Here is a 22579-nt window from a genome sequence, read left to right as displayed (position 1 = left end):
AATCAGCTGAAGGATGCGAACTAATCACGTTAGGAACAGTTTCGAAGTCGCGTTAAGATGCGAACAAATCAGCGTTAGAATGCGACCAAGTTACCTATTCTTGTTAGGATGCGAACGAATCAGCTTTATGATGCGAACTAGTTTTGTAGTCGCGTAAGGATGCAAACGAATCAGCGTTAGGATGCGAACTAGTTCAGTATGGATACGAACGGGTCGCGTCACGATGGGAACTAGTCGCGTTAAGATGCGAACGAATCAGCGTTAGGGTGCGAAGTAATCACGTTAGGATGCAAACGAATCAGCTTTAGGATGCGAACTAATCACGTTAGAACTAGTTTCGACCACATTTATTATCCGATTTTACTGAAATTTAAGACTGTGAGTTGTGTTAGGCCCCTCGACATTCTTCGTCAATTTGGTCCAGATCGGTTCAGATTTCAATATAGCTGCCATATAGACCGATCCTCCGATTTAGGGTCGTAAGCCCATAAAAACCACATTTATCATCCAAAGTTGCTGAAATTTGGGACAGTGAGTTATGTTAGGCTCCTCGACATCCTTCGTCAATTTGGCTCAGATCGGTCCAGATTTGAATATAGCTGCCATATAGACCGATCCTCCGATTTAGGGTCGTAAGCCCATAAAAACCACATTTATCATCCAAAGTTGCTGAAATTTGGGAGAGTGAGTTATGTTAGGCTCCTCGACATCCTTCGTCAATTTGGCCCAGATCGGTCCAGATTTGGATATAGCTGCCATATAAACCAATCTCTCGATTTAAGGGTTTTTGCCCATAAATGGAGCATTTATTGTCCGATGTCGCCGAAATTTGGGACATTGAGATAGGTTAAATCCCTTGACATAGTTCTACATTATGGCACATATCGGTCAAAATTTGGATATAGCTGCCATATAGACCGATCTCTCGGTTTTAGGTTTTGGGGCCAGAAAAAGCGCATTTATTGTCCCATGTCGCCGCAATTTGGGACAGTGAATTGTGTTGGGCTCTTCGACATCCTTTTTCTATTTCACTCAGATCGATCAAGATTTGGATATAACTGCCATATAGACCGATATCTCGATTTAAATCTTGGTCCCAAAAAGACGCATCCGATTTAACTGAAATTTGACACATTGACTTATGTAAGGCTTTTCGACATCCATGTTGTATATGGTTCAGATGGGTTTATTTTTAGATATAGCTACTAAAAAGACCAATATTTTGTTATACATAATTGAACATTGACTTGTACTAATTAGTATTTGGTCCAAATCGGAACATATTTCGATATAACTACTATGGGACAAAAGGTATGCAAATTTCACTGGATTTTGATGAAAGGAGGTTAACATACATACCCGAGGTGGTGGGTATCCAAAGTTCGCCCCGGCCGAACTTAACGCCTTTTTACTTGTTTTTTAAATCATTTGATTTGCTTTGACTTTTGATTTTGGTAAGTGATTTTCTTTTGAATGGGGAACGTCTTCATTTCAAAACATGTTTCCATATTACCTTAACCCAAGGTGTTCGAACTAACTTTTACTTCAAATTGAGGAAAGACCATATCAAATTCATATAAAAAGTGAAAATCTAAGACAACTCTATTTGTCACACCTTTTGATTGGCTTTTATAACAAAAAATGTCAAATAAATTTCCTACATATATTTTTTTCTCATACCCACAGAGAGAGAGAGAGGGAGATAATTAATAAAATTGTAAACTTTCACTGATTCCTTTTGTTTGAAGCTCACTGATGAAAATTTTTCAATACATTGATTAATTTTCTTTTGATTGGTCTTTGTGGTTGTAAATCGAAAACGAAATTGAGGACCACTCATTAAACACTGCTTCTCAATGTAATGCGCTAATTTGTCTCCTTTCAAAAGAAAAACTATATACTACCATGAATATTGAAAAGAATTCCCCAAGGCAGTATGCTTCAAAGAACATTCATCAAATCTGGATTGGTATGAGGGACATGCGGTTGTAATATTTGTTTTAAAGGTTTCGTTTACCTTCAGCAGTTTTTTGACTCGTGCCTTAGGTGTTTGTCTTTATCTTCTACTCGATAGAGAGAAATGAGAAATGATTGTGCCTATGCCATTGGCTGGTAAACATTTGTTAAGGTTACACATTTGCTTGCATCGTATCGGTAACGGTTTTAAATTTCCAAAATATGGTGCCTAGATATGATGGGAATAAAGATGCAAGAATGCTACTATGGGGGAAAATATTTTAAGTGTTTTCTTTATTGCAAGAGTGTTATTTATTTCTGTTTGATCGGTTTTTCTTTTAGTATTCCTTTTGCATATATCCTAGGGCGAGCAGCTATGCTAAGAAACACTTTCACTGAATTGATAATTTTTAATACTAGTTTTATAAGCGTAACCAACCCGGCTTTTATTCTAGAAACAATTGTCGAAAGAAAGTAAAATAGCTGATTTAGTAACCGTTGAGTGGAGCAAATGTGTTTTCATTTCGCTGCCCAAAGAAAAAAATCCGAAAAATTTTAAAGCCTTTTAGGAGTAGGCTCAAAATGAGCTCCAAAGACCCAACAGCTGCGTTGGTGGCATCAGACCGTAGCATGTTGTCCTCCCTCTCCTATAGGTGTGGGTGCCTTGGCACCCTTTTTAATCGTCAGACTAAAAAATGAGGAAGAGACGGATAAGCCAGAGAGATGCATAGTTCGTCCCCCTCCTTTGAGTAAAGATGGAGTTTCCGATTTAGATTCAGACAGCGACATTGTCAACGAAACAGTCATCGCAGCCGAATCGAGAGATGAGGATAGCGGGATGACGGCAGAAATAAGCGATGGCTTTGCTAAGCCCACAAGCAAACCGGGAAATCGATGCGGTACATGACGAAGGAGACAGCGGGGTGTGTACCGGCAGCGCAATCGGCGATGCTGGAAAGGATAGAACTGACATTTCAGTTACTTCTACGGAAGCTGGAAAGAGAATCAGATCTCCGGAAGAGCATAACACTGCCAAGACGTTGATGAATAACGGCAGAAATAAGCGATGGCTTTGCTAAGCCCACAAGCAGATCGAGGAAGCGATGCGATACACGACGAAGAAGACAGAGGGGTGTATACCGGCGGCGCAATCGGCAATGCTGGAAACGATAGAACTGACATTCCAGTTACTTCTATGGAAGCTGGAAAGAGAATCAGATTTCCCGAAGAGCATAACACTGCCAAGACGTTGATGAAAAAGAAAAAGAGCTCCTCGCTTTCAAGTGCTCTGGGAAGAACAAGCCAACCACGATGGGCTTCATCAGGCATCATGGAAGTCTGAAACAAGCAAAACCAAGATTTGGTCGTGGAGAAATGGTAGGTTTTCTACAGGGAGGAGAAGGAACTTTAAATCCAACATTTTAGAAAGGACAAGAAAGGAAACTCTTGCCCTATACACCTGCAAGAGAGACATTGGCAAAAATTGAGGGTTTAGACCACGTGTCATGCATTGGGTATATATTGCAGTTGTCAGACCTTAAATGCTATATGGTGTTATGGTCTGGTGGACGTCGCTGCAAAAGTCCACCTACTGCTCAATACTTAACCGGATCCAAAGGGTGGCTTGTTTGTGCATCACAGCCACACTGAGGACGACACCAACTTATGCACTGAATTTAATACTACATCTTATGCCTCTGGACGTTGTGGCTATCCAAATTGCTGCGACCACTACCGGGAGGTAAAGGGAGCTTTCTCATTGGTCATGTGGCGGCTACGGACACTGTGTTATCCTTGATACTATATCCGATGTTCCAGGCAGTGTGGATTACACCCTGCCTAAGCCGTTTTTTTTATAAACAAGTAAAAGCGTGCTAAGTTCGGCCGGGCCGAATCTTATATACCCTCCACCATGGATCGCATTTGTCAAGTTCTTTTCCCGGCATCTCTTCTTAGGCAAAAAAGGATATAAGAAAAGAGTTACTCTGCTATTAAAACGATATCAAGATATGGTCCGGTTCGGACCACAATTAAATTATATGTTGGAGGCCTGTGTAAAATTTCAGCCAATTCGTTTAAGAATTGCGCCCATTGGGGCTCACGAAGTAAAATAGAGAGAACGATTTATATGGGATCTGTATCGGGCTATAGACCGATTCAGACCATAATAAACACGTTTGTTGATGGTCATGAGAGGATCCATCGTACAAAATTTCAGGCATATCGGATAATAATTGCGACCTCTAGGGGTCAAGATCCCAGATCGGTTTATATGGCAGCTATATCAGGTTATGAACCGATTTGAACCTTATTTGACCCAGTTGTTGAAAGTAAAAATAAAATACGTCATGCAAAATTTCAGCCAAATCGGATAGGAATTGCGGCCTCTAGAAGCTCAAGAAATCAAATCCCCAGATCTGTTTATATGACAGCTATATCAGTTTATGAACCGATTTGAACAATACTTGGCACAGTTGTTGGATATCATAACGAAATACTTCGTGCAAAAATTCATTCAAATCGGATAAGAATTGTGCCCTCTAGAGGGTCAAGAAGTCAAGACCCAAGATCGGTTTATATGGTAGCTATATCAGGTTATGGACCGATTTGAACCATACTTGGCACAGTTGTTGGGTATCATAACAAAACACGTCGTGCGAAATTCCATTCCAATCGGATAAGAATTGCGCACTCTAGAGGCTCAAGAAGTCAAGACCCAAGATCGGTTTATATGGTAGCTATATCAGGTTATGGACCGATTTGAACCATACTTGGTACTGTTGTTGGATATAATAAGAAAACACGTCGTGCAAAATTTCATTCCAATCGGATAAGAATTGCGCACTCTAGAGGCTCAAGAAGTCAAGACCCAAGATCGGTTTATATGGCAGCTATATCAGGTTATGGACCGATTTAAACCATACTTGGCACAGTTATTGGATATCATAACAAAACATGTTGTGCAAAATTTCATTCTGATCGGATAAGAATTGCGCACTCTAGAGGCTCAAGAAGTCAAGACCCAAGATCGGTTTATATGGCAGCTATATCAGCTTATGGTCCGATTTGAACCATACTTGGCACAGTTGTTGGATATCATAGCAAAACACGTCATGCAAAATTTCGTTCCAATCGGATAAGAATTGCGCACTCTACAGGCTCAAGAAGTCAAGACCCAAGATCGGTTTATATGGCAGCTATATCAAAACATGGACCGATATGGCCCATTTACAATACCAACCGACCTACACTAATAAGAAGTATTTGTGCAAAATTTCAAGCGGCTAGCTTTACTCCTTCGGAAGTTAGCGTGCTTTCGACAGACAGACGGACGGACGGACGGACGGACGGACGGACGGACAGACGGACGGACATGGCTAGATCGACATAAAATGTCACGACGATCAAGAATATATATACTTTATGGGGTCTCAGACGAATATTTCGAGTAGTTACAAACAGAATGACGAAATTAGTATACCCCCCATCTTATGGTGGAGGGTATAAAAAGTACTGTACCACTATTCCTGATAGAAACGATTGGAACTACGATAGCCCTGTTAATAGAAGTTACATGGACTTGGGCTTTGGGGTGTACTCTATAGATCTAGAACTGGTCAAATCAAAAAAGTTACCCGACCACTGCAGCGTATATCAAGCCGAAATCCTTGCAATTAAGAAAGTGGTGGAATGGCTAAGATATAATGTCTTTACGACAATTGGCATAGAAATCTTCTCAGACAGCCTGGAGAACGTATTATTGAACACAAAAACCGACCGTCACAGATCTCTCAACGAGATGGCTGAACAGTTCAAAATTCACTTGTTCTAGGTGCCGGGCCACAGAGATATCCCAGGGAATTGTAATGCGGACGAGCTTGCGAAACTAGAAGCTACCCTACACGTTTCAGGGATACCGGAATCTATGGGTATGCCTCTAGCGACATGCAAGCTAAGTTTTCAGGACCAGGCCCAAAGGACAACGAATGATAGATGGTCACAAAGAGGGGGCTGTGAGCAATCCCAAACTATGTGGCCTAATCCAGATTTGGAGAGGTCTACCGCTTTGCTGTCACTGGCTAGAATAGACATCTTAGTCATTGTGTTCGTCATGACAGGTCACTGTCTAATCGAAAAACATGCTGACAGACTGAAGGTTGCCAGCAACGACTTTTACAGAAGCTGTAAGAACATCGAAGAGGCACCTATAGAACACCTTCTGTGTGTGTGTCCTGCACTAGCAGTCAAAAGGAGTTTCATTTTAGGTTCTCATTTCTTTGAGAACCTGTCTGATTTAGCGGATGGATGATCTGGATGTTTCAACGGTAGGAACTAGAAGGCATCTTCCCTCTTCTGTTCCTGTGGTATCACAATGGACGAAAACGTCTAAGTGAGTCTGATGGCAGACTGCCACTTAAACCTAACCTAACTTCGCTTTGCGTCAGCGGAATGTTTTGATACTCTCAAAAAGCTCATTTGAAGTATCCAGACTCCCTAGGGCATAAAGCTCGACCTTGTGAGAAAGATGGAAATCCCACAGCTCACCAAGGCGACGGTTTTCATCAAGCATGATGGAAGTCCTAAACAAGCAAAACACAGATTTGGTCGTGGAGAAATGGTAGGTTTTCCACGGAGAGGAGAAGGAACTCTCCTAGTGGTGGGCATTAATCAAGTCTTCGTGACAAGGTCTTCGCTAAGACTAAAGGCATGGCGTACTACAAGGCCATGGCCGTCTTATTCAAGATTAGGAAGACAAGCATAGACAAATATCCTCATATTAAGCCATCAGACGAAGCAGTGGCGGGACACTCAATACGGCCAAACGGATAGGGGCTGACGATGAGACAATCACCGCCTCTCTCAATATTAGGAAGACTAGGATAAGCAAAGATCTTAATACTAAAACATCAGGCAGTGCAGGGGCGAGAAACCCAACACAGCCTAACGAAGAGGGACCCAACGATGGAACCATTACCGACTTTCTCGAGATTAGGAAAACAAGGATGGATAAAGATTCTAGTGCTGAAACATAAGGCAGTGCAGCGACGGGAGTCTCAATGCAACCCAACGGACAGGGAGCCGATGATGGTACCATCACCTACTTCCAAGAAGCCCATTTACTTAGGATTTGGAAGGCTATCATAAGCAAAGATCCTAATATTGGAACATCAGGCAGTGCAGGGACTGTAGACTCAATACAGCCTAACGAACAGGGACCCGATGATGGAACAGACTTTCTCAAGATTCGGAAGACTAGTATAGGCAAAGATCCTAATATTGAAACATCAGGCAGTGCAGTGACAGGAAAGTCAATGCAGCCTAATAAGCAGGGAGCGGGCGATGAGATCATCACCCATTACCAAGAAGCCCATTTACTTAAGGACCAATGATTTAGGTTATCCAGATAAATCTCCGCCGGAGCGAGACAGCTACACACGCTCTGATGGAGAAAATCAGCAAGGGCCAGATTCATATTGCCTTAATTCAGGAGCCATGGACGACCCGGAACAAAGTTTCTGAACTGAACCATATCAAGTACCATTTATTCTATACTAACTCAGGTACTCGGCCAAGGACCTGCGTTATTTGTCATAACATTTTAAATTATTTATTTATATCGATGATGGAACCATTACCGACTTTCTCAAGATTCGAAAGACTAGTATAGGCAAAGATACTAATATTGAAGTATCAGGCAGTGCAGTGACAGGAAAGTCAATGCAACCTAATGAGCAGGGAGAGGACGATGAGGTCATCACCCATTCCTAAGAAGCCCATTTACTAGAGGACCAATAATTGAGGTTATCCAGATGAACCTCCAATGGAGCGAGACAGCCACACACGCTCTGATGGAGAAAATCAGCAAGGGCAAGATGCATATTGCCTTAATTAAGGAGCCATGGACGACCCGTAACAAAGTTTCTAGACAGAGCCATATCAACTACCAATTATTCTATACTAACTCAGGTACTCGGCCAAGGACCTGCGTTATTTGTCATAAAATTTTTAATTATATTGGGTTGCCCAAAAAGTAATTTCGGATTTTTCATATAGTCGGCGTTGACAAATTTTTTCACAGCTTGTGACTCTGTAATTGCATTCTTTCTTCTGTCAGTTATCAGCTGTTACTTTTAGCTTGCTTTAGAAAAAAGTGTAAAAAAAGTATATTTGATTAAAGTTCATTCGAAGTTTTATTAAAAATGCATTTACTTTCCTTTAAAAAATCCGCAATTACTTTTTGGGCAACCCAATATATATGCCCAGAGTTGTCAACGTCGTATGCAACAGTGGTGAGACAGGCAGACGTTTGAGCATACCTGGCATCACTTTATCTGCCTTTCGACTCTCCGACACCGCCACCCACGTCGGAGCTGCAACGTCTGGTGAGGAAAACAAAACAGACAGGAAGTGAGGTGCTAATATAATGCGAAGCGAACTCTCACCACATTTCGTGAGATAGTACCAACATTAATAAGCGGGGCCAAGCCCTTGCAGATTTCTTGAATACTACCTACCTAATAACACTTAATATTGGGAACAACACCGCTATCTTTGTTAATAGGATTAGGCAGAAGTTTTTAGATGTGATGATATATTCGGAAAATCTAATCGATGAGGTTCAGGATTTGAGGGTCTCCATAGAACACTCATTCTCTGAACATCACTACATTTGGTTTAGAATCGCACGGCCAGCGCCGAATCTGATAAGCTTACGGTACAAGTTGAAAACCAACTGGACCAAATTCGGAAGACTACTTTGTAGCGTATTTATACTGAAGCTGTCTGCGAGTCTGTAGAAGGCTACTATAGCCTTATACAGGGTGGCTGATGAAAGCCGCTACCAAAAAAAAATGTAATAACTTTTTTTCTATTTAATAATAATAATTTAATAATTAATTTAATTAATTAATTAATTAATTTAATTAATAATAATTTAATAATTAATTTAATAATTTAATTTAACATGAATAAAAGAAAAATGTATTCCATACACCGAAAAAAAAATGTAGCAATATTCATCATTGTAGCAATATTCATCAGCCACCCTGTACAATAAAATTTTTACAGAGTTATGTTGTACAAATGTATATGTATTTTGTATTTGTATTTTATTATGATAAAACCCATACAAAAGACAGTGTCTTATATAAAGCATGGGTTAGTAAATTGATAAATACAATGAGTTCAACAAGTTTTCAATTAAATAGAACAATAATTGGTACAAAGAAAATTTAACAATTTAATCAAAGTTACTAGTAAAAAAACAAAACAAATAATTAATTAAAATAGTTATAAATCAAAGATTTGGGTTGTTCATTACTTATAATTTGAATACTATTGGGAAGATTATTCCAGAGACGTATAGCATTAACAAAGAACTGTAGTTCAGATACACGATATTGATGACGTATTTGTATTACTTGCTTACCTCTTGTAGAGTTGGCAAAACGCAATACAGAAGCCAGATATGACGGCTCATTGGTATAAATTATCTTGTGGATCATTTGCAACGAGCGTATCTTAAGGAACGAGTTAAAAGAGACACCATATACTTGTCTGGCAAAGTCAGATACCCGGTCTCTTCTACGCAAACCAAAAATGTATCTAACGACATCGTTAAAGGCCACATGCAATTTATTCCTATGAGTTACATCACAACCGTAAAAAACCTCGCAAGTGTATAATAGTTTCGGCAGAATAAATGTCTTAGCCAAAAGCATTCTTATTGACAAAGGGGTATACTGTCGACTCATATATAAGTTTCGTAAAACGCCGTAGGTCCTGCCCACTGTCATACTGACATGATTCTTCCATGAAAGTCTATCATCAAACTCCAAACCAAGGTTTCTTGCAGATGAAACAATCTCAGTTGGGGTTCCAGCAATTGCCACATCAAGATTGGGCGGCATTGTCACCCGATTCCTACCAATTACAAAGCACTTTGACTTTGTTGGATTTAAAAGTAGTCCGTTGGCGTTTGCCCATGAGTTTATCCTATCCAAGTCATTATTTAGTCGAAGTACGCCATTGATCAGCCTCTCCGGCGAGGAGCTCATATACAGCTGTACGTCGTCGGCATATATATGAATACCACAGTTGCGCAACTGTCCAGGAAGGTCATTGCTATATAAGGAAAAAAGGAGTGGGCGCAATACAGACCCCTGTGGAACACCTCTTGAGACTGGAAGATAACTAGAACAGGGGCTATCAACACATACCAATTGGCTTCTATTCGTAAGATAGGAATATATAAGATCCGTTGTTCTTCAGAAAATTTAAATAAATGTTTCAGTTTAAGTCATAGTATATTGGGATCAACGGAATCAAATGCTTTCGAATGATGTAAAAGAACAAGAAAGGTAACTTTATCGCTGTCAATATCACTCCTTACATCTTCAACTACTTTCAAAAGTGCAGTAGTGCAACTGTGCTTTGGCCGGAAACCATATTGAAAATCTGTTAGCAGCGAATTATTCGCAATATATTCAGATATTTTCCGGTTGACTAGAGTCTCAAATATCTTAGAGACGTATGGAAGTATTGCTATTAGCCTAAATTCCTGGTTATTCTTTGGTATTGGGACTATCCTTGTCCGTTTCCAAGACTGTGGATACGTGGCATGTGGCATATATACGGAAGAATAAAGGGTAGAATTATCCTAAAAAATCTTGGGTCAATACCATCAGAACCAATGGCATTAGACTTAATCGATTCTACAGCGCTAACGATATCGCTTTGTTCAAAACGCTCAAGATCAAAACGTAGGTCTGGTGAGGTGTTGTTACAACTATGGTTTACGTTACTAAATTTGTTTGCAGGAAAATGGAAAAACTTAGCCTATATGGCGATAAACATAGACTTCTTTTATTTTCTTTTCAACTTCCACCATTTTAGAATACAATTAAATTCCTTTATAAAATTGTATTTCCTCGAACACATTTTTTAAATGTACCATGGGATTTTCTTTCGAAAAATATTTCAATGAATAAATTATTTTACATTTTTGCCAATATTTAACTAAATTTTATAACAAGCTTGCCCATTGGAGTGTCTGTGAATATTGGCTTACAAAGTCATATTCGCAGTTTATGCGGCTCTTTGGAATGCTAATGTGCAGATAGGTGCGTTTTTAATAGATATATGTGTATATTAAATCACCATGTTAATAGTAAAAACATTAATTCACAACCACTAAGCATTTCCGTTGACTGAGTTTCGTTGCTTCCGTTTTTCTTTTTCGTTATTTTACATTACAATTAAATCGAATTAAAAAGTAACACAAAGGTCTTGAAGAGAAAATTATAACAATCAAATAAAACAAAAAAAAAATAATAATGTGTAGACCACAAGCAACTACCAGTATATCGGTCTCTGAATGACTTATCTTATTCGCAGATGGGTTATAGAAGCCATATTGCACTGAAGGACATGACTAAGGACTCACTATATACTGGTTCGAATTTGTTTATTCTATGATACCAGGCATCATCCTGACAGGAACATCAGAAAATTTTTCAGCCGTGATTATCCCCCTCCTAATGCCGGCGACATTTGTGAGGTACTTTGTTAAAACTTCTCCCCAAAGAGGTGACGCCCTGCGACACGCCGTTATGGCCCGTCACCCAAACGATACGGATTTTGCCATATTCAGAGATGACAATAATCTCCTTACACTGCAAGACTGTTCCTGCCCTCACCGTCCTGGTTGTTATTGCCCTTATGGCAATTTCACTGTCCCTAAAGATGTTCACACTCGACGTCCTCACGTTAGCACCACACCAACTCACGCATTCCGTGATCGCCCGGATCTCCGCCTGCAGGACCGTATTATGGTCAGGCAGTCTAAAACAGATCTCAGTCCCTGGTTTTTCAATGTCGACCCCCAGGCCCATTCTGTCCTCTAGCTTTGATCCTTCCGTGTAACATAATCTTCCAGATATCAATACCAAGGTTTCGTCAATCCAAGACTGTGCCGATGGCAGCAGTGCCTCACACTCGACTTCAAAGTCCATCTCAGGTATCCGATCGGAGACCACCTTTCTTCCTTCTAGATTTCCTATTGTCGCCTCGATTATACCGCGATGATATGAACTGCTCGGTTATAAAAAGGAGGCCCTTATCATTGAGCTTAATATTGAATTGGACACCACTCATTGTTTTGTGAGAAGTTTGCCCCAGTTCCTTAATGAAATGTTCATGGGCAAATTGGCATTCTTACAAGGCATCATAACATAAAAATCTTATAAATGATCTGGTGGACGACGCTCCAAAAGTCTACCTACTGTTCAATACTCAGCTGTATTCAAAGGATAGAGCCATGGTCATTCGCATATGAGATTAATCGAACTTCATCCTTGTTGAGATACCTAAGGCGTTCCCCAAGTCACCATCCTTCCTCTCGAGTTCCTGCTAAGCGACATAGTAATTCTTCCAATAACAAGGAGGCAACAATGGCGTACTCCTTTTCGTATCTCGTATCACTTCGTCGAGAATCATTGCCATAGCCTACCCTTAAGGTTGTGTCCTACTGAAGTTCTCCGATGTCCCATCGGTGAATGGCTTGCATTCTAAGAGATATACATCAGGAAGCTCTACATGTAACAGCAAAGTGGGCTACCGAAAGTGATCTAGGTATAAATCCGTGCCAGGCTGAAGTAGTTCTTTTCAGCAGGAGATACAAGGAGATAGTGGAACCTGTCTCCTTGAGAGGAGAGAATGTTCCATTTACAGAAAGCGCAAAATACCTGGGTGTTTTGCTGGACAGGGAATTGAACTTCAAAAACCAACAGTTTGGAAAGGGCAAGAAGTCAACTCTTGCCATTTACACCTGCAAGAAAGCCATTGGTAAAAGTTGGGGGGTTAGACCGCGTGTCATGCATTGGGTATATACTGCAGTTGTCAGACATATAATGTGATATGGTTTTGTGGTCTGGTGGACGGCGCTTCAAAAGTCCACCTACTGCTCAGTACTTAACCGGATCCAGAGGATGGCTTATTTGTGCATCACAGGCGCACTGAGGACAACACCAACTGATGTACTGAATTCAATGCTACATCGTATGCCGCTGGACATTGGGTCTAGACAAATTGCTGCGACCAATGCCGTGAGGATAAGGGAGCTTTCTCTTTGGGAATGTGGCGGCTACGTACACCGTGTTATCCTTGATACAATATCCGATGTTCAAGGCAGAGTGGATTACACCCTACCTGAGCCGTTGTTTGATAAAAAGTACTCTACCACTATTCCTGACAGTACCGATTGGAACTACAATATCCCTGGATATGTACGGATGGTTCCAAACTAGATGACCAGGTGGGTTTTGGGGTGTTAAAAAATGTATAACTGTACTAAAAATTTAGAACTGTCATATCGAAAAGTTTACCTGACCACTGCAGTGTGTATCAAGCGGAGATCCTTGCAATTAAGGAAGAGGTGGAATGGCTAAGATATAATGTCATAACGACGATTGGCATAAATATCTTCTCAGGCAGCCATTAAATCTCTGGAAAAAGTATTTCCGAACACAAGAAACCGGACCATAGTCAGGATTCAGAACTTCATCGTCTTCTGATTTTACCAGGAGTTCATCCTCACAAGATACGTTAGAACTTATCATTATGAGTCGCAGATCTCTCAACGACATGGTTGAACAGTTCAAAATTCACCTCAGAGATATCCCAGGAAATTGTAAACCAACCAGCTCTGGGGTCCACCATGGCGGTCGCTGTTTGTCCCTTGGTTTGCCACTAGGACATGCTGATACAAGCAAGTCATTCAGGGCTTTCGGGATCCGCTTGACCACTATGTCTATATCCTCCGTAGTTCCCACTTCCTTTTCTAGTCTAGAAGGGATAGTGGTGCAGAATTTGTGCCGAAAGTTATCCCAATCAGACTTTCTTCTGTTTAGGCGAAAGGCGGATTGGGATAAATTCTGCAGTATTTTCTCCAAGTTTAAATTTAATATAACGATGATCAGAGAAGCTGTCGTCGTCCAACACTTCCCAGTCGCATATTCTTCCACTTATATCTTCCGATACAAAGGTAATATCTAGTACCTCCTGCCTGTTCCTAGTAATAAAGGTCGGTTTACCCCCTTTATTACAAATCGCCCGATAGAAACTTATATTGTAATATATTCAATAAGCAGCTCACCCCTTTCGTTGACATCCGAACTTCCCCATATCTGGTGATGTGCATAAGCATCACTTCCCACAATGAGGCTTTTCTTCCCTACAGAAGAGGCTTCAACCAACGACTTAAGGTTTAAAGGCGGCATCTCTGAATCGTGTGCCATATATAGGGAAGCCAGCCAGTAGTGAGATTTGTTTATTTTAAGGCTGGCTACTACTAAATCTTCAGTGCTTAGCGACGGAAGAAGAAAAACCGTCTCCCATTCCCCGTACCCTTGAGAAGTTTAAATCCCGGAATTTTTAGTCCACGTACCATTCCACCACACACCCATGGTTTCTGGATAAGAACCACATCAAATCGCCCAACCATCAGGAAGACCGCCGCCGAAGTGCCCTTACAATGGTGGAGATTTATCTGAAGAAACCGGACCATAGTCAGGATTCAGAACTTCATCGTCTTCTGATTTTACCAGGAGTTCATCCTCACAAGATACGTTAGAACTTATCATTATGAGTTTCAGTACGCATCTAGGGGCAGGTGAGAAAGCTGTGGAACCGCTCTTCCTCAAGACACTGGGCACTTGCGGTGTGGACGACTTCTCCTTGGATGCTTCACTAACCGCTGCTTCCTTAGTTCCGTGGTTCACCGCTGGCGCACACCTTGAGCCCAGTCCGACCGGATAAGCTACCCACACAGGGCTTGTGGGGTCCCGATTCGATGCCTTCCCCTCCTGTCTTGATTGTGGTATGGGGATTTTTAGTCTCCTACAATGCGCCCGACTTTAGTGATGTGGTCGATAGTTCCTGTGGCAAGTGTTCACCAACAACAACTGAGTCGTATCCTGATTCCCCAACCTCACCGCTTCTATAGACCTTCAGTTTCAACTTGTTGAATTCGTAGGATACTACCCCCTTGGACTTGTTGAGGTCTGCGAGACAGCCGGAGTTTAGTACGACTACTGCATGTCTCCTGTCACCAACAGCCTCATCCAACCTACCAATCTTCCAGTCGGCGGTTGAAAGATTGGGCTTTCATTCCTTTAGTCTTCCAAGTATTGATGCAGGATCTGAGGGAATCCTTGGTATACCATTGACCGAAAAGGAATATCTTCCTTCTTGACTAAATCTAGTGCTGCACCTGGCCAGATCTCACCAATCTTTATTGGCGCCCAACGACATATTCCATTTGAGCGTTGATCCCCGAAGGTAATTAGTCTGTATTGGCCCCGATACCAGCCTGCTTCGTCACAAACTGGGGGAGACTCAGAGAATTCCGCAAGGACATCGGAGTATACTGATGACAGTCTACTGACTATCCCACTCCAATTATTTCTTAGTATGCAGCCCTGTTCTTCTCCCTTGTCGACAACTGCCATCACCAAACTGTCCCTAGCGACATTAGCAAAGATTCTTGGACCAATCTTACTGTTGTTCGCCCTAGGTTTTTTAAGCATGGGATGCCCTCCAGTTGAAGGCAGCCTTCTGGCTGACTGCGGAGCAGTTTTCGAATCTAGACGTGTAGTCTTTGGGGTAGTCGGTGCAGCGAATTACCGAGCCCAATTTAGGGAGTCTCTCCCTACTAGTGAGAGTCTTAGGATCATTCGCACCAAGCCTCTCAATAAACCTGAAAGCGATGCGTCTTTTTTTAATCCAACCTTTTAAAGAGCATGATGGTTCGCCGGGGAAGACCGATGGCCTAGGCAAATTAAAGATATGCGAAGAAAGAATAGGTTCGTTTTTGTCCTTAAGACTCGAACCAGGTGTCTTCGTCAAAAGCCCCTGCTGGCCAGTCGTATGTCGGCTAGCGGAGCCTGGAGCTTGGAGCAACCGTTCCACCAGTTGAAGTTTCAGTAGCTAACAACATGTTAAGGCCTAATACCACCACCGCAGCTGTTGGATCTTTGGAGTACATTCTAAGCCTACTCCCGGGCTCTAGATCTGCCGCTCCACTAGAAACAAACGCAAATCATCAACTGCCTAATGGCAGCTATCCTTGAGTGGCTTAAATTTTTCTTCCAAAAATAATGACCTATTACGAGTTACAGGAAAATTCTTGCGGACTGAAATAACAAAATGTCCGATCAACGCAAAGGATCAAACAAGAATCACCAAATATACACCAGATTTTTTCGATTATAGTTAAAGTCCCCCAGTCACGACGACTTAGATTCTTCAAGATAATCTTGGTACTTCAAGGTGTTACAAATAGATTGATAACATAAATATACCCCCCATTCCTATGGTGGTGGATATAAACATTCAAAATTTTTTAAAGCGATATGTTGAACCGACTATACTGCCCACAAAACTACACCAGCATGTGGGGGAGTTTATGGTAGGATTTTTTTTATTTATACAATAAAAAACAAAACGCACAAAAACACACCTACAACCAAAATGGTATCAAAACCTAAACCCAAAATGAAAACTGTTACAATTCACTGAATCTATGTATGAATTTTCATACACTCGTGTATTGGTTTGGCATGTTTCCCCGTCTTGTTCAATGTGAGCCACATTTTGCTGGAGAGCAACACCATACCCAATTTCATTGTCTAAGGAAGTGGGAAAATATGAAAATATTGGCCAAAATAAAACGCAATGTTAAAAATCCATAAAACAAGCACACATCAACACACATTCACTCAGGGAAAACTAAAAACAAAAAAAAAAACTCTAGTGAAGAGGTAAATAAAGTACTTGAAAATAACTCCAGACTAGTACCACAGTCTCTAGCCTAAGGCAGTCATGTTATAAAAACTGTTGATGGTCCCAAATTGTTCAACATTTCAATTTCAGTCATTCAACACAAATCAACTCAGCAAGCAACTAAAACAAAGCGGATTTATTTTATTTTTATTTTATTGGAGTTTAAAAAAATCGGATTTAACACCAACTACTTTTTTTGTGAAAAAGACACCTTAGTCTTGTCCTTCTACCAACCCCAACATCATGAACAGTCGGCAGTTGGTAAGGACATTTGTAGTGAAAAAACATTATAAAAGTGCCAAAAAAGAAATTTAATTCACAAAAATTTCCCAAATTGTTCTGTTTACAGTTTTTGCAAATTTTTCTTGTGCTTGGATTGGTCTTAGTGTTGTACAGTGATTGTGCATCAGCGGGGTAAGTTGGTGAAGAAAAAGGCAGCTATTAACGAAATGAATTTGAACAAATGTTGGAGAAGCTAAAAGAACCGACCTAGTGGATTCTTAAGGGTTAACAAAGTGTTGAAGAAATTTTATTAAAAAAAATCGCAAAAATAGTGACACAAAGCTAAACAAATTTTAAACCAAGTAAAAGCGTGCTGATGTCGGCCCTTACCCTTCAATATGGAATGCTTTCGCAAGTTCTTTGCAAAAATTGCAAATTTTGCCCATGAACATCCCGCTAAGGAACAGGGGCAATCTTCTCACATATCAATGAGTGCAGTCCGATTCAAGTTTAAGCTCAATGATAAGGGGCCTCCTTTTTATAGCCGAGTCCGAACGGCGTGCCGCAGTGCAACACCTCTTTGGAAAGAAGTTTTACATGGCATAGTACCTCACAAATGTTGTCAGCATTAGTAGGAGAAAACCACCGCTGAAAATGTTTTTTCTGATGGTCTCGCCAGGATTCGAACCCAGGCGTTTAGCGTCATAGGCGGACATGCTAACCTCTGCGCTACGGTGGCCTCCTTTGCTATTGGAGCTGTATTAGGCTATGAACAGATTCGGGCCATACTTGGCTGTTGGAGACCATAGTGAATGCCTTTGTGCTAATTTTCAGCCAAATCTGATAAGAACTACGCCCTCTAGAGGCTTAAGAAATATGATCGATGGAAACCATACTCGGCATGTATGCTAGAGGTCATAGAAAAAGTCACTGTGTTAAATTTTAGCCAAATCGGATAAGAATTACGCCCTTTAGAGGCTCAAGAAGTATAATCAGGAGATCGGTTTATATGGGAACCATATCAGGTTATGGCCCGATCCAGACCATATTTGGCACATCTGTTGAAAGTCATAGAAAACGTCAAAGTACAAAATTTCGGCCACACCGGACTTCCGTTTATATGGGAGTTATATCTAGATATGGACCGATATGAACCATTTACAATGCCAACCAATCTATTTGTAAAAAATTTCAAGCGCCAAACTTTACTACTTCGAAAGTTAGCGTGCTTGTAACAAATAGACAGACGGACGGACAAGTCTGGATATTCTTTAAATATAATGGCGATCATGAATATTTGTACTGTATGGGCTCTTAGACCAATATTTCGATGTGTTACAATCGGAAACCATTGTAGCGCAGAGGTTAGCATTTTCGACTATGACGCCTGGCGAGACCATCAGAAAAAATTTTCAACGGAGGTTTTCCCCTCCTAATGCTGGCAACATTTGTGAGGTACTCTCCAAACAGATGTCGTACTGCAACACGCCGTTCGGTCTCAGCTTTAAAAAGGGAGGCCCCTTATCATTGAGCTTAAACTTGAAAACTTGGGTAGAGGCATGCCCAAAGTTTCCAGTTCCCCTGGAATGTGTAAAGTAGATCCTAGTCTCGCAAGCTCATCTGCTCTACAATTCCCTGGCATATCTCTGTGACCTGGCACCCAGAACAGATGAATTTTGAACTGTGCAGCCATCTCGATAAGAGAACTGCGACAGTCGAAGGCGGTTTTTGAATTCAGAAATACATTTTCTCGAGATTTAATAGCTGTCTGAGAAGATATTGATACCAATCGTCGTTATGACACTTAATCTTAGCCTTTCCACCACTTCTTTAATTGCAAGGATCTCCGCTTGATACACATTACAGTGCTCGGGTAACCTCCTTGATAAGACCATTCGTAGTTCTAATGAGTGCACTCCGTAGCTTAAACTACCCTTTACCTTGAGAAAGGTGGGAAAGTGTATAGAAACTACCCTTTCCCTTGGGAAAATTTACTAAAACTACCCCTTCCCTTGGGAAAGAGTACAAACCACACTTTCCCAAGGGAAAGGATACTAAAACTACCCTTTTCTTTGGGAAAGTGTACTTAAACTAAAAGTGTACCAAAACTATCCTTTCCCTTGGGAAAAGGCATTAAAAGTACCCTTTCCCGTAGGAAAGTATACTAAAACCACCATTTCCCTTGGGTAAGGGTATTAAAACTACTCCATTCCTTGGGAAAGGATACTAAAACTACCCTTTCACTTGGGAAAGGGTACTTAAACTACCTTTCCCTTGAGAAAGGGTACTAGAACTACACTTTCCCTTGGGAAAGGGTAATAAAACCTTGGGAAAGGGAAGTTAAAACCACCTTTTCCTTTGGGAAAGGGTACTAGAACTACCTTTTCCCTTGGGAAAGGTTACTTAAGCTACCCTTCCCCTTGGGAAAGTGTACTAAAACTATCCTTCTCTTGAGAAAGGGTACAGTAACTACCTTTTCCCTTGGTATAGAATACTAAAACTACCCTTTTCCTTGGGAAAGGGTACTGAAACTACCTTTTCCCTTGGTATAGGGTACTAAAATTACCCTTTCCCGTGGGAAATGGTACTGAAAATACCTTTCTCCCTTGGGGAAGGGTACTAAAACTACCCTTTCCATTGAGAAGGTATACTAAAACTATCCTTTGCTGTGGAAAAAGGTACTAAAACTACCCCTTTCTTTGGGAAAGTGTACTAAAACTATCCTTTCCCTTAGGAAAGTGTACCAAAACTATCCTTACCCCTGAGAAAGGGCATTAAAACTACCCTTTACCGTGGGAAAGGGTACTAAAACTACCCTTTCCCTTCGGTAAGGGTACTAAAACTACTCCTTTCCTTGTAAAAGGGTACTAAAACTACCCTTTCCCTTGGGAAAGGGTACTAAAACTACACTTTCATTTGGGAAAGGGTACTAAAACTACATTTTCCCTTCGGTAAGGGTACTAAAACTACTCCTTTCCTTGTAAAAGGGTACTAAAACTACACTTTCATTTGGGAAAGGGTACTAAAACTACCCTTTCCCTTCGGTAAGGGTACTAAAACTACTCCTTTCCTTGTAAAAGGGTACTAAAACTACCCTTTCCCTTGGGAAAGGGTACTAAAACTACACTTTCATTTGGGAAAGGGTACTAAAACTACATTTTCCCTTGAGAAAGGGTACTAGAACTACGCTTTCCCTTGGGAAAGGGTAATAAAACTACCCTTTTCCTTGGGAAAGGGTACTAAAACTACCTTTTCCTTTGGGAACGGGTACTAAAGTTACCCCTTTCCTTGGGAAAGGGTACTAAAACCACCTTTTCCGTTGGGAAAGGTTACTTAATCTACCCTTCCCCTTGGGAAAGTGTACTAAAACTACTCTTTTCCTTGGGAAAGGGTACTGAAACTACCTTTTCCCTTGGTATAGGATACTAAAACTACCCTTTCCCTTGGGAAAGGGTACTAAAATTACCTTTTCCTTTAGGAAAGGGTACTAAAATTACCCCTTTCCTTGGGAAAGGATACTTAAGCTACCATTTCTCTTGGGAAAGGGTACTAAAACTACCCTTTTCCTTGGGAAAGGGTACTAAAACTAGCCCTTTTCTTGGGTAAGGGTATTAAAACTACCCTTTCCCTTGATAAAGGGTATTAAAACTACCTTTCCCTTGGGATAGGGTACTAAACCTACCCTTCCCCTTGAGGAGTGTACTTAAGCAATCCTTGTTTAATGGAATGTTACCTAACAAATTTGCATTTGCTGGCATAAGTTTAGCTTCCCATGCTGTCGCGTTAAACAATTGTTTATGTTGACTATAACTTATATGACCAGACCATTGGTCCTGACTGTACTTCACACTGACGATACTTTCTGCTATGTGCAGTAGCTGGTAGGCTGTTCGCCCGCCGTACTCGAGATCGTCTGCCTTCAAGTCAAAGCTTTGTCATGATCATGGAGTTTATTCACGGAATGTAAATATTCCCGCATGCACTGTTAGCCCACTTCCCTCAAATTTAAGGCCTGGAGCATCGACATACCGTCCAAATACATTCCGTTTCGAGGGCGATAAATCTCTTCCCAGTATTTTAATGGCACGGACCACTGCCTAAGAGACGATATTCTCGTCCGACTATTCCAGCGACCAATATCGCGGAGTACCCCGCCAATCACGCATTGACTTAACTTTAGAGCCATGTGAGTCAGTGAGGACTGTGGTCTCATCATTCACCAACACATTATCCTCCTCCAAATCCTCTCTTTCGGTAAAGTAAATTCCGAATTTTCTATTCTGAATCAGTCTCGAATATACAGCAGCCAGAATGAAACTGTGACCGTAACAATCCTCCTTCAACATGCCGAGCTCCCTCACCCTGAGGCCAACCATGGCTGCAAAGTTCCCGATATAGATCTCAATGGACTGCATAAGAAGCATAGTTTCCAAACCTGCCTAAATTCCGAATTTTCTATTCTGAATCAGTCTCGGTGCCAGTTACTCTTAGACCTTCCTCAGACAACCCTCCGCATATACAGCAGCCAGAATAAAATGTAGCGATAACCGTCCTCCTTCAGCATGCCGAGTTTCTTCAGCCTGAGGCCAACCTTGGCGGCAAAGTTCCTAATGTAGATATCAATGGACTGCATAAAAAGCATAGCATCCAAACCTGCCTATGGTGTGGATCTTTTCGCCCCTCATGATTCCTAAGCAGGACAGTCTTTGAACCTTCTTGAACCACTTAGTACTAGTTCCTCGATCTACAGCCTTGTATACCAGTTCTTCATATATATTAGCACAGGTATCACAATGGCCGTAAACATACAGTACATCATATTCCAATTATAGTACGAGAAGGATTGGCTCCTGTGTACCTGTTCCTTGTAGTAGACCTTGTACCCAAAAATTTTTTTAAAACCTTAATGTTTCACTAATTTTCCAAATGTTTCACTAATTTTCCTCTAACAAATATCAATTTTCACATCTCTTTCATTTATTTTAGAAAAAATTCAAAAAAGAAGAAAATCGTCATTCACGTGCCTATCCATAAGAAAATTGAAAAGCATACCCACACCATTGTAAAGCACATCCATCATCATCACAAGCCGATTGTCGTGAAAGAGGAGAAGAAGATCATCGAAGAGCATCATCCGATTATCAAGAAAGAGCATGTATCCCACGAGCATCACCATAAACACGATCATGGCCATCAGCATAAACATGTCGAACCGGCCAAAGAATATGACGATGAGGAGGAGCACATTCATCATCATCACAGCTATGAGCACAAATCTACAGGGCATGATGAAGAAGTCGATGATGATTTCTTGGAAAGGCACTAAAACTTAAGACTGTTAGTATATAATTAGGAAAAGAGTTATAACATGATAAGCAAAGCTGTAATATAAAGTAAAATTTTAGTTTAGGAAAAAATACATTTAAAGAAAATTCATAAAACGTTTACTTCGTTTCAAGGGTGATGTTGGACTCGTCTAAGCGGTGTCATGTATTGTCACAGACGAAAAGGTTTTCAATCTTTTATGATTGGGTGGTCCTAGTTTCACCGAAACTATTTT

The 22579-nt window shown here is 40.9% G+C and overlaps 1 protein-coding gene across 1 annotated transcript; it reads left to right on the top strand.

Annotated features, from left to right (window-relative positions):
• The first annotated feature begins 17023 nt into the window (after positions 1 to 17023).
• Positions 17024 to 22345, top strand: LOC106093211 (histidine-rich glycoprotein). Its single transcript, XM_013260230.2, has 3 exons — positions 17024 to 17058; positions 17147 to 17211; positions 22006 to 22345. Exons 1-3 carry the CDS (start codon positions 17041 to 17043, stop codon positions 22343 to 22345), a joined length of 423 nt encoding a protein of 140 aa, XP_013115684.1. The 5' UTR covers positions 17024 to 17040.
• The last annotated feature ends 234 nt before the right edge of the window (positions 22346 to 22579 follow it).

Source organism: Stomoxys calcitrans, chromosome 4 (assembly GCF_963082655.1).
Source record: "Stomoxys calcitrans chromosome 4, idStoCalc2.1, whole genome shotgun sequence".
Taxonomy (NCBI): domain Eukaryota; kingdom Metazoa; phylum Arthropoda; class Insecta; order Diptera; family Muscidae; genus Stomoxys; species Stomoxys calcitrans.
Note: the sequence above shows the minus strand (reverse complement) of the source record. Positions and strands in the feature narration are given on the sequence as shown.

Excerpts from the sequence above, each read along its gene's own strand:
- LOC106093211 (XM_013260230.2), top strand. Across the intron at positions 17,212-22,005 it reads AGTGATTGTGCATCAGCGGG|AAAAAATTCAAAAAAGAAGA; the intron begins GTAAGTTGGTGA and ends CATTTATTTTAG.